The sequence below is a fragment of the Nycticebus coucang genome, chromosome 3 (assembly GCF_027406575.1).
Source record: "Nycticebus coucang isolate mNycCou1 chromosome 3, mNycCou1.pri, whole genome shotgun sequence".
Classification (NCBI taxonomy): Eukaryota; Metazoa; Chordata; class Mammalia; order Primates; family Lorisidae; genus Nycticebus; species Nycticebus coucang.
In genome coordinates, this window is record NC_069782.1 from 159,976,628 (window position 1) to 159,992,310 (window position 15,683).

The window sequence follows — 15,683 nt, forward strand, 5'->3', positions numbered from 1 at the left end:
GAAGGTTCAATTGGACCTGCCTCAGACTTAATTTTAAATGTCAGTGACACAATCTGTAACAAAACAGTCAAGGGTATGTTAGGTAAAAGTTGAAAACAGGGTAAGAAGGAAAAGAAACACAGATCATTGCTGAGACAAAGAAAAGTTGGCAGTCACAGACACAGAGGAGACAGCCAGCTCCTCAGCTTAGACATGAGACAGACGATTCCGGGCCGCTACAGAAGCACAACTAGCCAAGACTGTGGTTGGAAAGTTCTGAAATTCAGGCACTGCTCAACTCCTAAGACCCTGTAGAGGGCTTGATCAATAGGAACTTTTTTTTTTTTTTTGCTTTTTATTATATTTATTTATTTGTGGTTTTTGGCCGGGGCTGGGTTTGAACCCACCACCTCCGGCATATGGGACCAGCGCCCTACCCCTTTGAGCCGCAGGTGCTGCCCATATCAATAGGAACTTTTTTAAGAGGAAGCTAGTCAGCATCACAAGATTAATGGATGCCCTAATAATATCTTGGAGATTTTCCAAAGGAGTGAAGGATAAGGTAGAGTAGGCTTGACCAAGACCGTAGGTGAAAGAAATGTACAAACATTAGAAGTAGGTGGAGCAAAACTAGGAATTAGGGAATAAACACAAGGAGAAATGTTTGTAAGGAGTGGGCCGTCCTCACTCACGAGTTAGAGACCTCCCTCTCAGCTGTGCTCTCTCTGAATAAGAGAGTCAGGCTTCCCCTTGAACTGGCCCTGAGGCCTGACCTCCCCTTTCCACATGGCTCTGTTTCTGCTTGGTTTCCTCTTTGTTCTGGAGTCAAAGAGCTTTTGGTTCTGGGGCCACTTGCTAGTGGCACCCAGAGAAATCCCGAACCAGGGCTGGGGCCTTCATAGCCCCTGACAGGTAAACCTGAAGATGGAATTGTTTCAAAAGAAGCAAGGACTTCTTAAGAGAAAGTTCTCGGCTTTTTAAAAGAGGGATAAATACATAGAGGGGAAAAGTAAATCAAAATACATGGCTTTGTATTGTTAGACATATCCAAAGTGTCACCAACACAACTGCCCTAAAATACGTCTTAGGTCTGGAGCCGTCCCCATTTTTGTGTGACTCTACATTTGCATTCCTGTCTGTCCTATGATCAGTTACCCATGAGGAAGGTTTAACCAGAATTTTTGGCAATATGCTTTTCTTCAGATAAAACAAGACTCATAAAAGCACTCTCTTTAATGTCGGACAATTGAATTGGGCAAAGTCTTTCTACAATATGTGTAATCTTTAGAAAATCATTTTTTCTTCATAATTGCGCAGTGTCCATCTTCAAATAAATCAGCATCAGTCACAATCTTGATTCACGTGTTCACATGTTTTCTTCATTTAACATTTCGTTGACGCCACCACAAAGCTCTTGTGGGTAGCATTTAAAATTTCCAAAGGGATTACACAGGCAGCAAAACATGAACAATCTGAAAAACAATCAGAGATGTGGCATCCTGTCTGTGTGGGCTGGGCGGGGTGATGCGGAATGGTGAGCGGGTGCACATCCACATTCATTCCTGCAGCCTGGACCGCGCAGTCCCGCCAGAGCAGTAACCACGGGGGCAAACTGACTGTGGTCATAGCAGGTTGTGCACTTTCTCCCTAAATTCCCCCATGGGCGCCAGCTAGGTGATTAAACCAGCTATTCCAGTCAAGAACAGCTGGCTTGGTGGCTGTCTTGGTGAGGCTCTCCTGCTCTTCCCTGCCTCCTTCCTGCCCAGGAGGTTGACAGTCCTGGTCACTCCGTAGAGCTCGTCCAGCACGCCATCCACGAACATGGCAGCAATGGAGGTGAACACGGTTTTACCCAAGATCTTCTTTTGTGCCTGAACGAGACAGGTTTGGGAATTGACATTTGTGGCCCTTGTGCGCCTGTCTGGTGACTGGACTGAAAGCTCCTCACGGCTTGGCACACATACCTTTCCTTTTAGGTGTTGGCCACTGCATTAGCTCGTGCCCAGCCACTTCCCTGGTGCCCGCAGTGATGTCCTTTCTGGTACTCTCTTCCTGACGTGACTAGTAGCATTCCCATTGTGTCCTTGGAGCCTTGTGCTTCGGGGAGCACGGAGTCCGGGTGACCAGCCCAGGATTACCACAGACGTGCACTCAAAAGAGCCACAAGTCACTGGGCAGCCAGAAGGAATCCTGAGGAGAGATTCCAGGTGGCAGGGCGAGTGGAGGGCTCTGCTGGCAGGGAGAAGGCGCCTGCTTGCCTGGAACTAACTGAGGCTCCCTGGAGGGAGCTGGCCATGGGTCATCTTAGATGCTGTCACAGAGGGCTGTGTGGATGGTGATGTGACCCTTATCAGCTGCTGATTCCTGTCTAATCCTACACTAATCCTACACAAAAAAAAACACACACCAAAATCAGTAGCGCAGACACCCAGCACTGACCTCTCATGTGAGCATGTGCTGCTCAGCTGTGATCTGGCTGACTTTGGCTGGTCTTGGCCAAGCTCAGCTCCAGGCCACAGATGTGGTTCTAGTCTTTTCTATGGGTCTCTCATTCTTCTGGGAAGCCACCGCATGCTTCCCGTGTAAATGCAAAGGTACAGGAGGGCAGACATGGAGGGACGTCCAGGTGTCACCTGCTCCATCCCACTTGACCTCCCACTCCACCCACCGTGAGCCTAAGGCAGGGTGTGGAGATATCCTATTTTTGTAGATGGACTAGCAAACTGGACCAGTAATGTACAGGGTCCAGTAGGTGGGGGTGGGGTACCACCAGATACTTGAGGACTGAGTGAGAAATCCCATAGTGTCAGCCTTGGCTTTCCTGGGACAGAGACAGCCATGAGAGGGTCTCCCAGAGCCCACCAGACCCTTCCTCCAAGACAGCGCCAGCCCATAGCCTGTCCCCACCCACCTGGAGAGAGCCAGAGGAGGGGAGGGAGTGCGGGGCACAGCCCACTCCTTCAGGCCTCCAGCACAGCTGAGTGGGCAGAGGAGGGGACACTGGAGTGTGCAGCTGTGGTCAGGGGACCCAGGTGGGACATCTGAGGATGTCTACCTGCAGAATGCAAAGGTCCTTGGTAGTGAACATGCACTGGGTGCTTGCATAGTCTCAGGGGTCTGGGTAGTCCTGGGAATTGCCAGAGACTCCATCCAGGAGGCAAAGGAAAGGGAACCCCGCCAGGTCTGTACAGGTGCGGGTGAGGAAGGGGAGGGGGCTTCCGTTCAGTCGATGGTGTCCATCAGCCTGCCAGTGTCTGGCCTCATGCACCCCGGCTTTACCCTCACGGGACTCAGCATGTAAGCAGCCTGGAAACTGCCCTGAAGACGACGGGCAGGAAGAACAGGACCTCCCATGGACAGGTGAGGTCAAGTGCACCTTGAGACCAGGGAGCCTTCGGCATGGGTGAACTGACAGGTCCCAGGGTTGGGGGAATTGCCTCCCATGGCAAGGAGCAGCTCATGGCCCACGAAGAGGGGAAACACTGGGTGGAGAGGAGGGTCTTGCTACCCCTAGGACCCCTGTCCCCAGGGAGCAGGGCAGTGACAGCTATGCCTGTCACATGGCAGCCCTGGTCTGCAACAATCTCACAGCCAGCATCTCAGCCACTCAAGCAAGGTCGGATGGAGATGCCTGAGACAACCAGGAGAGGAGGATGCCCTGGCCACTGGAGATAAGTCAGGGATCCAGCGTGGCCAGGCAGTTAGAGTAAGGACGGACGTGGAGTCACAACCAAACCTGCTGCTAGGCAGGACTCTGCTTGCTGTGCAGGTGAACTCACACATCCTATGCTCTGTGGAAGGTTGAGTTTTGGGACTTTTTCTTTCTCTTTTACACATTTTAAAAATAGCTTGTGTTGGAACTTCAAATGTCTCAGCCACCAATGAATTGGCACAATGCCCAGCTCTGTCACATAATCACTGTGTGGCCATGACACGTCCTGAGTCCCCCCACTGTAATCACCGGAGTGCCTGTGCCAGGTCGGCTCCCCAGTGCAGAGAAACAAGGTCTGGGAGTGTCCTGTTACGACTCAGGTAGCACGGTACTCACTTGCCCCTTTGCCATTTCTGCTGTTGTTACGGTAGGACCCACAGAAGCTCACAGCGCGTGCCGGAGAAGGATTTCTCACTCTAGGGGTAGAATATAAAGAAATAAAAAGTTTATTTCTCAGAGAGAGAAAGAAGAAGAGTGTGTGAGTGTGGAGGGAGTGGCGTGGTAAAAAGGGAGAAAGTGAAGTGTCACACCCAGCAGAGACAAGGTCCAGTGCCTTTAAAGGATAAAAATGTTGGGGTTCTTTTCTTTCTGTGCTTCAGCAGACTGAAAAGAGGCGGCTGTGAACTAGCCTCTGGGCTGCCCAGCCACATCCCTGCAAGTCCAAGTTGAGTTCAGTTCACACTGGACTCTCCCCCTACTGCAGAGTCATCACCCACCAAACTCTGTCCTGACCCCTCTCACCAGCTTTAGGCTTAGTTTACCTTTGGCCAATATGGATTTGGGGGGCACAGTTCAGCCTATAACACCCCCACTATGCACACCCCACTCATCTCCCTCCCTCTCCCGAGCCTGAATTATGGGACCTCCCTTGATTTTTTTCTTGTTTTAGAATTTTATCATTTAGTTTTCTTTTTTTTTTTTTTTTAAGCCAGGTATTTATTTATATTTATATTTATTTATTTATTTGCAGTTTTTGGCTGGGGCTGGGCGTGAACCCACCACCTCCGGCATATGGGGCCGGTGCCCTACTCCTTTGAGCCACAGGCGCCGCCCTATCCTTTAGTTTTGTTTGGCTTTATAAACATTGAAAAAGGTATCCTTGTCATAATATGGAGTCTCTGTAACTCGGATTTTTTTGTTGATAGTTGGGTCCGTGGCTGCAAGCATCTACTGTTCATTCATTCTGAGATCGTAAGATGATGCTTCACTGACTTTGCTACTGTTTGTGCTTTTTCTCACTGCGGCCTTTTCAGTTATTTGCTAAAATGTGTGACCTCACAAGGGATGTTTTTGCACACATGGCCTAGTGCACAGCTCCATTTGGTTCTTTAGAGATGAGTCCAAAGGGGGAATCATGGGAGACCCACATCTGATGAACACCTTGCACAGCAGTGGACCCCTGGCCAAGCTCATGGGGATGTCCAGACAGCTTTGCTTTTGCTAGCTGACTGAATGTAAGATATCTTATTTTAGATAAAATCACATTTCCCCGATGGTTGGCAAAGTGAAAGGTTTTTTTGTTTTGTTTCGAGACAGTTGCCTTGGCTAAAGTGCTGTGGCATCACAGCTCACAGTAACCTCAAACTCTTGGGCTCAAGTGATCCTCTTGCCTCAGCTTCCCAAGTAACTGAGACTACAGGTGCCTGCCACAACGCCCAGCTAGTTTTTCTATGTTCAGTAGAGACAGGGTCTCGCTCTTGCTCAGGCTGATCTCAAACTCTTGAGCTCAAGCGATCCACCCAGCTTGGCCTCCCCAAAGCACTAGGATTACAGACATAAACCACCACACCTGGCGTGAACAGTCTTTTTATATCTTTATTGGCCATTTGTTTTTCTTCTACTGTGGGTTGTTGGTGTCAATCCGTTAGTCTAAATGTATCTATTATTTTGATCTTATTGTATTGAATTAGTTTTTTATGTATTCAGCATACTAATCTTTATTGGATTATACATTCTGGATACTAATCTTTATATGTAAGAATTGCCAATACCTTCTCTCATTTTTGGGATGACTTTAAATTTTCCTTACAATGACTTTTTGATGAGTAACAGTTCTTGTAGTACACTAAATATGCCAATATTTGTTGTTATGGCTAGTGCTTAAGGATAAAAGTCACCCATATTTTCTCCTGAGAATGAGCACAGAATAAACTTGTATTTATGTATAGCACACCTATGGCAAACTGTGAGGGCCAAAGGCTTGCATATTGATGGATTTTCACACGGGGTCCATGCCTCTATAACCAACAGCACAGGAGACACCAAGTGGCAGTTACCCCAAAACGCCTGAGACTTCTACGCTGTACCCAGCACTACACCACCCCAGCGGGGAAAGGAGGGGCACAGAGATCAAGGAGACCCTTCTGCCTGGTACCCATTGGGGTCATCTGCGGTGGGCACTATGGTCTTTCTACGACTGTTTCGGAGTGAAGGCTGTGGTTCTCTCCCCTCCCCAAATGCCTGCCTGTCTCCACCTGCTCTCTGGACCTGGGGCCATTTGGCAAGTGCATTTCCCTTTTCTGAACACGTTCCATCAGTTACTAAATCCCCAAACCAGAAAGAACAGGCATGTGTTTATGTGTCTATGAAACACAGGCCTTATAAAGTGCAGAGCCCAGGGCAGGAAGAGAGCCTCTCCCCTGGTCTTATGGTGGCCCCATGTTGGGCTGACTACTTATTCCTTGTGTGTACTGTGATTATTTCCTTTCCTACCATTTGTCCCTCCTGAAATAATGGCTTTTTCACTTGCTTAGTTTCACTGACCCTCTTGGGGATTCTCTTTACCCTTTGCAACAGCCTTGCAGTGAAGTTTGCCACCAAATCACTTTCTCCCGTAACCAAGGAGTTCCAGGTCCAAAGCTTGGCTCAGGTCTGGAGACAGGCCAGGGGTTGACTTACTGGGGCACCTGCCTTTGGCTTCCTGGCCATCCATCCTGGGTTTCTCTTGACTGTGCATAATGAATGAGGTCCTCCCTCCCTGGTTGGCCTGAGACTCCACTCCTAGTGTCCTCAGTGGCACAGGCCCACCACCCTTGTGGCCACAGACGCTCGCCCATCAAGGCAGCTAAATACGTGAACAAATGTGACCCTGAAGGAGACAGCCTTCAAGACAGAGCCCAAGAGGCTAACTGGGCCTGAAGTCAAATAGAGCCAAGCAGCCATTTGCTGACTGGAGGTCACCTTGGGGACTACAGAGCTCACCAGAGCCAGCCAACCACAGCTCAGGGCTTACCTGCATTGACCAATCAGAACTGAGCTGGAATCCTTCATTTGCTTAAGCAGGAACCTAGGATGACCTGGAGACCCAAACCTTCCATGTTCACCTGAAAGACTATCTCCCCAGTCTGCAAACTGTTCCCTGGAATAGAGTATCTTTCCTGTAAATTTCTTTCCAGAGAACTTTTGTTCACCAGTGCACTGCCTCTAATAAAGAAAGTTGCTTCCCTGGAGTTCCTTTTTTGTGATAGGCCGAGTAATGGCCCCTAGGATGTCCCAGTTCCCAAAACCTGTGAACATGCTACATGGCAAAAGGCAGTTTGTGTGTGTGATCAAAGCAAAGATGTCAGACAGAATGGGGGCACACGGAGTGGATGCCACTGCCTTGGGATCAGGGTACAGGTGGTGGAGCCAAACCCTCCACCCGACCCCGAGGCCAGCGCCTTCTGTTTCTGTGGCTGTAACGGAGCGCTGGAGACTACGCCACTGACAGAGACAGGGCTGTTTGGCTCAGTGTGGCAGGCTGGGAAGTCTGAAGTCATCATGCACAGCTTCCAACAGGCAGCAGGGCTCAACCACCTGCTTCTGTGGCAGCTAACCCTACCCCAAGAGAGCACTCCCTGCAGAATTAACCCGGCCCTGGAGAGCAGCGACATTCATCTATTAATGACCTAATCATGTCTCAAAGGTCCCCCTCCCCGACTTCTACCACGTGAATCCTGGAGGATGCACTCCAACCACTGCAGCAAGGACAAACTCAGGCCTACCAGCTGGGTGGGCCTGAGTTTCCCTGTGTGCCTGCCATGAGTTTGCCACTTGGGCTCATCTGATGCATCAGGGTTCCATCACACCCCCTGGGAAGTGCCAAAGACCACAGCCCCAGCTTCCCGACAGCAGCCCAGAGGGTGTGGCTGGCTGTCAGTCTTTCCACGCCATTTCACACCTTTGACACAGTGCTGTCCTGTGCTGTGCTCAGAGGAAGTTACATGGAAATGGAGGTCATCTTTGCTTTGCAGTCCAAGGGACAGAGTTTCACATTGTCAGTTGTCACATTTCACGATGACAGCACAGTAGAGCACCAGAAGAACCAGCTGCTTGAGGCAACTTGAACATCTTCCAGAAAGTCACTTTAGGCCATTTGGAAACCTGTGAAACTTAGCCAGACATGCTTATTATCCTTATCTCCAACTTTCTATAAAGCTTTTTTAAAAATTCAATTGCTTTTCTTTTGACGTGTAAGAATACTAACTATTGGGAAAACATCAAACCTAATTCATGGCAGTTTCATAATAAAGTATTAAACAGAAAACAGAGTAAAACTTTTATTTCCCTTTATTAAAAATCATTACTTCTTCTCTGGGCAAGACAGTACTCCAAGTTCATGTTTAGAGCCCCTCTCACAATTCTCTCCATGCACGGCTGCAATAGATAATTTAAAAATTCTAATTGGACCCCAGTGAAGAGATTTAGTGAACTAGAAGATGGTTTACCCAGGAGAAGACAGATAAATGTGAGGAAAAGCTGTTTTCAGACATGACAGTAGATTGAGTGGTTTCAACCTCCCCCTTGTAGGTGACCCAGGGTAAGACGGGCTCCAGGCAGGGTGCAGAGGGACCATGAGAATGGACACTGACTGGTGTGCAGGACAGAAGGTCCGTGATCTCAGACAGAAAGGTAACATCGAGTGCCAGCAGCAAAACTAAAAATAAATGTGCACTCAGAAATACTGCAGTTAAATTTCAGAACAAGGATGAGAAAGAGAAGACAGATTTCCTGCATGGAAAGCGTAAGTTGATGGGCAGCAAACTCCTCACCAGCGGCACCAGCAGCCGCAGAACAAGGTCTGAACGATTCCAACAGAAAACACCTGTCAACAAGGAACTCTTTTTCCAACAAACCACCATTCCAGAATTAGATCTAAATAGACTGTTCATGGGCAGCACCTGTGGCTCAAAGGGGAAGGGTGTCAGTCCCATATACTGGAGGTGGCGGGTTCAAACCCAGCCCCAGTCAAAAACTGCAAAAAAAAAAAAAAAAAAAAAAGACTGTTCATTCAGTCATAGACTTAGATTACAATCACCCAAGAACACTTGCCAGAATGAGCACTGAAGGGTGCATTTTAACCAAATTAAAAGTGATCACCAGGTCAGGTACAGTGAGCTCGCCTGAAACCCAGAGCTTTAGGAGGCCAGAGCCACAGCTTTCTTGAGGCCAGGAGTTTGAGGCCAGCCTGAGCAACAAAGCAAGATGCTGCTCTACAAAAAATGAAAAAAACTTAGCTGGGTGTTCTTTCAGCTAAATTTTTTCATTTTTTTCACAGCTACTTGGGAGGGTGAGGCAGGAGGGTTGCCTGAGGCTACGAGTTGGAGGTGCCGCTGGACCACAACCCAGGTGATAGAGTAAGACCCTGTCTCAAAAAATAAATAAGTAAAAAATAAAAGTGAGCACAGAAAATGGCAATATATGTTCATACATATAATTAACTACTGACTAGAAAAATTGGTGTTAAAAAAAGTGAAACAAAAACTTGAGACAATAACAAACTCAAATGATTGGACATGTTTTGTTTGAGAACAAGACCTATTGAAATGCTGCACCTTGTCAGAAACAGCGTTGTCCTGACATCTTTCATCCCTGCCCTGTGCTGGCCAGGAGGCTGGTCTTCCAGCTTAGCCTCAGTGGCCCTGGCTACAGCCCAGCACTGCACCATTCTCTCGGGTGACTTCACACCTTCTCATGCTCCCCAGTCTGTATGTATGAAAACATTTCCACAAAAATACAGTGTAAATATTCATTTCAAACTATGGATGATTGTTTTTCTATGTAATAAATTACCTCATAAAATGAAATCATGGCCCCAGCTAAACTGTGTTTTAAGTTTTTTGGGGAGGAGATGGGACTACTCTAATTACTGACCCCTGTGTGAGGTTGCACGCATGTCCCCACCCTAAGCAGCTTCCAAAATCAAGACTCCAGGCTGCCATGTCCCGACCAGGCCCGGGACCTCCCCCACCTGCTATCATTTTGTCTTTTCAGCTACTCAGCGCTACCTCCCCACAGACTCCACACTCTCCGTGTGCACCTCTTCACTCACCCCTCAGTCCATCCAGGAAAGACACTCTAGGTAGGCAGTCTTGCTCCCGTGTGAAGTATGGTCTCAGTGTGGGTTTTCCTTGGATCAAAGTCTGACACGAGGATTTGAGAATAAGAAGTTTATGTGGGAGGCAACTCCAGGAAGCCCCAAGAGACAAGGGGTGAGATAGGTAGCGAGGGTTGCTCTTGCTGCGTGAGAGAGAAATCATGGGAAGGACTATTACACAAAAAAGAGCCAAGTCTCAATGGTTTTGGAAATTATTAACCTCCTCAGACTGCAGACAGAACTAAAACTGAAAATGGCTGCTGTGTAAAGACCAAATCAAGGCTGCCAGCACTGCAGCCTACAGATGGACCTGGGGTGTGACTGAAACCCTTGTGGGCAGACCTCAGAGGGGGAAATGGTAGAACCTCAGAAGCAGTTCACTCACAGAAGGGTCCATGACCCAGACACAGGGTGTGCCTTGAAGCCCCCTGACCCCAAGGTGCAGGGCCCTGGGGGGTGGCCAACGGCTCTGCAGTTCAGAGGACACAGCTGAAGGAAGAGCTGGCGACGCTGGGTTATCAGAGGTCATTCAGCCACACGTACATCAGATTTGCTTGCTGGGGCCCTGTGCTGATGGCTCACTTCTCCGAATTTGCTAACCTTTATCTGTTGCTTATTTAAGGATATTTTCTTCTGATCTAGATTCCATTTCATCAAGTCTTCTTTCAGTTTTAAGTAATTTGTTAGAAAGCCAATCGAATAAATTTTTCATCTATTGTTGCATGTTTTTCAGTTCTAGAACTCCAATTTGATTCCATTTTATAGTTTCCAGTATTATTCTTCTGTTTATTTCCTTGAACGTGTTCAGAACAGTTATTTTAAAGTATATGCTTACTAACTTCATCATGTGAACCTCCCATGGATGGGTAAGTTTCTGCTCCATTGTTTCTTTTAGATCCATGTTGCTCTGTGTGTGACATACGTTATACAGTAAAAAAATGTGAAGAGCACTTGAGATCTCAGGTATTTGTTTCCTCCTCCAGAAGGAGTGGCGAGAACCCAGCACCCCAGACGACCTCCACACAAACAGCGTGTTATCTGATCTGAAGCAAAGCTTCAGTCCCCACTAGGGTTTGACCTCTTCCTAAAACACAGTATTTTGGAGCCCCAACCCGTCTCCAAGTAAACAAATTAGCCCTTTGGCCATTGGTCTTCCCAGACCTTTACTTAGCAGCTGAGCCTCAGAATACCTCTTCTGGACAGGTAGATGCTCACGCTCACCTTTCTGAAGTTCCTCACCTTTGACCCTGACCCCATTATTTCCCACACCCTAAAGCTACAAAGCTTTTGCTTTTGGTCTGTTCAGGCTTTCTGGCTTGAGGGGAAAGGTGGTCTGAATGACCTAGACTGCCATTATGGAAACAGAACCTAGAGGGATGTTCTTTTGAGGTGGATCTCATTTACAAAACTGTCAAACTCTTCAGTTTTTGTGGCTGACAAGTCAGTAGCCAGTAGCCAGTCACTCCCTCCCCTTATTTCTAACAGGACCCCATTTTATCTTCAGGTATTGGAGTGGCTTTTCAGGAGTCAGTTTGGCTGAACTACCTGTCTCAGATCTCAGAGTTCCCTGCCATGCAGTTTCCCACATAGGCCTGAGAAGCATCTGTGTGAGATCAGCAGGGCAGAATTGGCACAGGGGCTGGTGAGATGCTGGAAGCTCAGTGCAGGGGCCTCTGGCCACAGCTGCTGCAGGAAGCTGACTTTCCTTATGGCAGGACTGACAATCCCTGCAGTGGCTCTGGCTCTGCATGACTAGGGCGCCCCAAGCCTCCACTGGCCGAGCTTGAGGAAGAAGTCGGCCAGTGGGGTCAGGGGCCAGGTGGAGATCTTCTGGGCCTTGCTGGTGAGGGGGTCTGGGGAACTGGAGCAGTTCTGGACACAGATCTTGGGGCCACGTGCCGAGGACTTCTGGGAAAGAGGCGTCCTTGCTAACAAAGTTAGGCAAAAAGAGGCTCCTCTGGAACCACCGTCCTGATTTTCAGACGTCCATCTTGAAATTTTTCCGTCCTTTTCTATGTTGTGAGGAGGAAATACTAGCCGCTTCCCTCCCTTCCACAGCACTCCTGGCACAAGCTTGCCCATCTAGTCACCTGCTCACTCCAAACCGCACAGACCCCTGGAGAACATAACCTCAAGGCTGCCTAATCTGCAGACAACGGGACTTCAGACACCACCTGCCCACTCACCGGGGAAGCGGTAAGTGGCCACCATGCTGACCAGGGCCTCCCTGCCACTCCCGCTTGCCCGTCACACCAAATTCCCTTTCTAACCCCCTACCCCTTCCACGTGGTTGACGCGGTTTCTCCGAGGCACCAGCCGGGGCTAGCTCCCCACTGCCGGCGCCGGCCACGGACACACCTGCCCCGCGCGAAGCGTCCGCGACTCCGGACCGGGACCCCTGCGGGAGACAGCCAAACGGCATCACCGGCGAGAACTGACCGTGCCGTCCAGCCCGGACTGCCCCGCTCCCGGCCACTATACGCACGACCTCTGCAGTGGCCAGTCGGCTCCCCGCCCCGCGCCCCCTTCCGCATGAATACGTCGCTGCGGGCCCCGCGAGCTGCAGCACCCCATACCCCAACTTCCCACCTGCATCAGGCCTCGCGTCCCTGGGTCACCAGTTCTCTAGGGCGGGTGGAAGGTAAGGGGATTCCCAGGCGCCTCACGCGCAGGCGCGTCACTCCACACCGCCCCCTCCCGCGCGCAGGCGCACACCTAGGCAATCACTATCCGCCGTGCGCATGCTCACTTTCGGCGCAGTCGCACGGCAACCTCCCAGCGCGCAGGCGCACGGACCATCAGCCTGCGGCTTGGCGCCCACGGTCTTCCGTACCGGCGTCTCCACGGCGACCGTGGGCTTGGCTACCTCCACAGTGGTGTCGCTGCTCTCCGCGGCTCGGCCTGGCCCGTGTGCCACTAAGGCGGGGGCGCCGCAAGTGAGGCTGGGCCGGGGGAAGGCCGCACCTCTCAGGCCTGGGCTGTGAAGCCCACAGCCTCGGGTGCAGCTCGGCCTTGCCTGGGTGGGGAAACCGAGGCAGGACGCGCCGCGGGGCAGGGGCCTGCAGCCAGCCTCTGGGATGACGGCTCTCGGGAGAGCCCGGCTGTCTCTTCCCTGCTGGTGTTTCGCCATTTCCCTTCGGAGGTTTGCGGGAGGCGGTGGCTGGCCCTGTGGTCGGAGGGTGGGCCGAGCCGCGGGAAGCGTCTCGCACGCCCGGCTTCGGTGTCGCCTCTTTTTGCGACCCATGTGCACCGCCCCTGCTGGGCCGGAGCGGAACGCGCGCCAGCCATGGGCTACCCTGACCCTAAAACCCGAGGGCACCCCGCTGGCGTCGTCACCGATGCGTTGGGGCCCCCAGCGGAAGGTGCCTCGCGGAGCCGGGCTTGCGGAAGCGCTTCCCGGGTCCTCCCGGTGTCTAACCGGGTGCGGGCCCGACTCAGCGCGGTATCGGGGCCCAGGTGGCAAAAGACTGCAGGATTCCTAGCCTCGCTGAGCGGCACAAAGATAAGCAACAGTGCAAACCCTCATCATTTCGCGACAGGGTTACGTTTGGTTTACACACGTTAAGAGGTTCTCATCTGTTTATAGCCCTAGAGCAGTCATTAGTGTGCGTATTTGCGTTTTCCAGAAGTAAAAAAATAAATCTTGGAATTCTGTCTTACAAAGTGAGAACAGAGAATAATAATCCAAACCTTCTTATAGTCCAGTTTTTCTACAAATTTAAAAATCAAATTTGTCACACTGTTTATTAAAAACGATGGCTTTTTGAGCGAGTTAAGTCACTGCAGACAGACCTGCTGTATAGTTACTCCACTTCACCTGTGTGAGTGTGTCAGTATGGTTAGCCACTTCCATGTCTCTCCTTCCTGTGTCCCCAGGTGACCCCAGACCTAGGAGGATGAGCTGCTGTTGCTGGGGAACAGCTGATGGAGGGAGGCTGCTCCTGCGGAGGCCCCTCTGGGGCTGCTGATGGCCCGGAGGACGGTGCTGACCAGGCTGAACACTTGCTGGCCTTGCCCTCCCAAGAGAGCGGCTTCTCTTCTGCACGGATGTTAGACTTGAGTCAAAGTGGTCTGCGCCACGTGGGAGAAGTCTTTAAGTTCCCCAGCGTTCAGGTGAGTGGAGCTGTTCCTTGAGATGTTTGCACAAAGGTCCCTGCAGATAGAAATGGGAAATTTGCTCCTGGGCTTTTTTATTCATAGGCATCTTTTTCTTTGGAAGCAGTGAATTCTAGAATGACAGAGAAGAAAGGTTAATTGTGGTTTCATGTGCTGATTGCAGAATGAGAATTTCAGCAGAGTTTGGGAGGAGGGAAATGGTTCCTCTGTTTAGAGGAGGAGCTTGATCTCTTCCTTGTGGGTCACCTCTCCCTGGGAAAGCCTGGTGCAGAAGTCCTGTGGTAGAAACTACTGCCAAAACACCCTTGGTCTTTTGTTTAAAACACAAAACCCTTAGCAAACACTAGGCTCACTAAGACTTTGGTCTTGTCACACATTGATATCACTTTGTGCCAGGATTTTTCTCCAGGTGGGTCCCTAGTAGACGCTATCTCATCTCTGTGCTTTTCTATAGAAAGGTTCTCTCAGGGCACAGCTTTGTTCTAGGTAGATGAAGGCTCCCCCAGAGTACGCGTTGCTGCCTGGAGTCAGAGAATTATCTTGAATCTCATTTAGTTTTGTCAGGATATGGGAGTGATAATATTATGATTATCACAAGAGTGGAATGATGACTTTGTAATGCACAGTGTCTGGAGCAGTTATGCTGATTTACCTTTCTGAGTGCTTTTACAAAAGCTGCACACTTAGTTATTTTGTCTGTGTGTTTGTTTTGAGACAAAGTCTCACTGTGTCCCGCTGGGTAAGGTGCTGTAGCATCATAGCTCAGAACAACCTCAAGGAATCTTCTTGTCTCAGCCTCCTAAGTATCTGGGACTAGAGGCCCCCGCCACAACATTCAGCTAGTTTTTTTACTTTTAATAGAAATGGGTGTCTCTCTTGCTTAGGCTGGTCTCCAACTCCTGAGCTCAAGCATACATGCTTAGATTTTAAGAGGCTGCTCATACCCTGTGCTACTAACCCCCACTATTTGATGTTCTTGTTTACCCATTTTGCTGCAGGACCAGCTTCCTATTTCCTTCCTTAGCACTGACCTCTAGGAGTGAATCTCTCCTCACTGGGACCTGCCCCTTCAGGATTTCTGTTACATATGTGTACTTTTAATGCAGCAGGTGCTGTCAGCTCTGAATTAGGAATGGAGCAGATTGTGAGATGTACGTTACCTTGATGCATAAGAGGAGAGGGGGACGTTCCAGAGCCCTTCAGGCTTAATAAAGAAACTTCCTAACTATTTGTACCTTTCAGATGACAGGTGTCAATATAATTTTTTTTTTTTTTTTTTTTTGCAATTTTTGACCGGGGCTGGGTTTGAACCTGCCACCTCCTGCATATGAGGCCGGCGCCCTACTTCTTTGAGCCACAGATGCTGCCCTGTGTCAATATACATTTTATTACCACAGCATTTGAGTGAGGTAACCCCTTGAAGTCACAGATGCTGCCCTGTGTCAATATGCATTTTATTACTCACATCATTTGAGTGAGGTAACCCCTTGAAGTCACAGATTTCACGGTTACAGGTGCATT

General features: G+C 49.7%; 1 protein-coding gene and 1 long non-coding RNA gene across 8 annotated transcripts in view; one reads left to right on the forward strand and one right to left on the reverse strand.

Moving 5' to 3' along the window:
- Positions 1-953: 953 nt before the first annotated feature.
- LOC128581492 (uncharacterized) lies at positions 954-12,747 on the reverse strand. Its single transcript, XR_008378847.1, has 4 exons — positions 12,636-12,747; positions 7,851-10,189; positions 4,028-4,107; positions 954-2,169 (listed from the first exon to the last, which is right to left on the reverse strand). It is a non-coding gene; the product is annotated as an uncharacterized LOC128581492 (long non-coding RNA).
- Positions 11,714-15,683, forward strand: part of LRRC27 (leucine rich repeat containing 27) — a 39,838-nt gene continuing 35,868 nt past the window's right edge. For 2 of the 7 annotated variants that reach the window (XM_053584421.1, XM_053584414.1), the window contains exon 1: positions 12,859-14,159. In XM_053584421.1, coding sequence (XP_053440396.1) covers positions 13,971-14,159 — 189 coding nt within the window. In that variant the 5' untranslated portion in view covers positions 12,859-13,970. Of the gene's footprint in view, positions 12,243-12,850; positions 14,160-15,683 lie in introns of those variants that run through there. The other 5 variants (XM_053584417.1, XM_053584415.1, XM_053584416.1 and 2 more) reach the window with 5 other exon arrangements.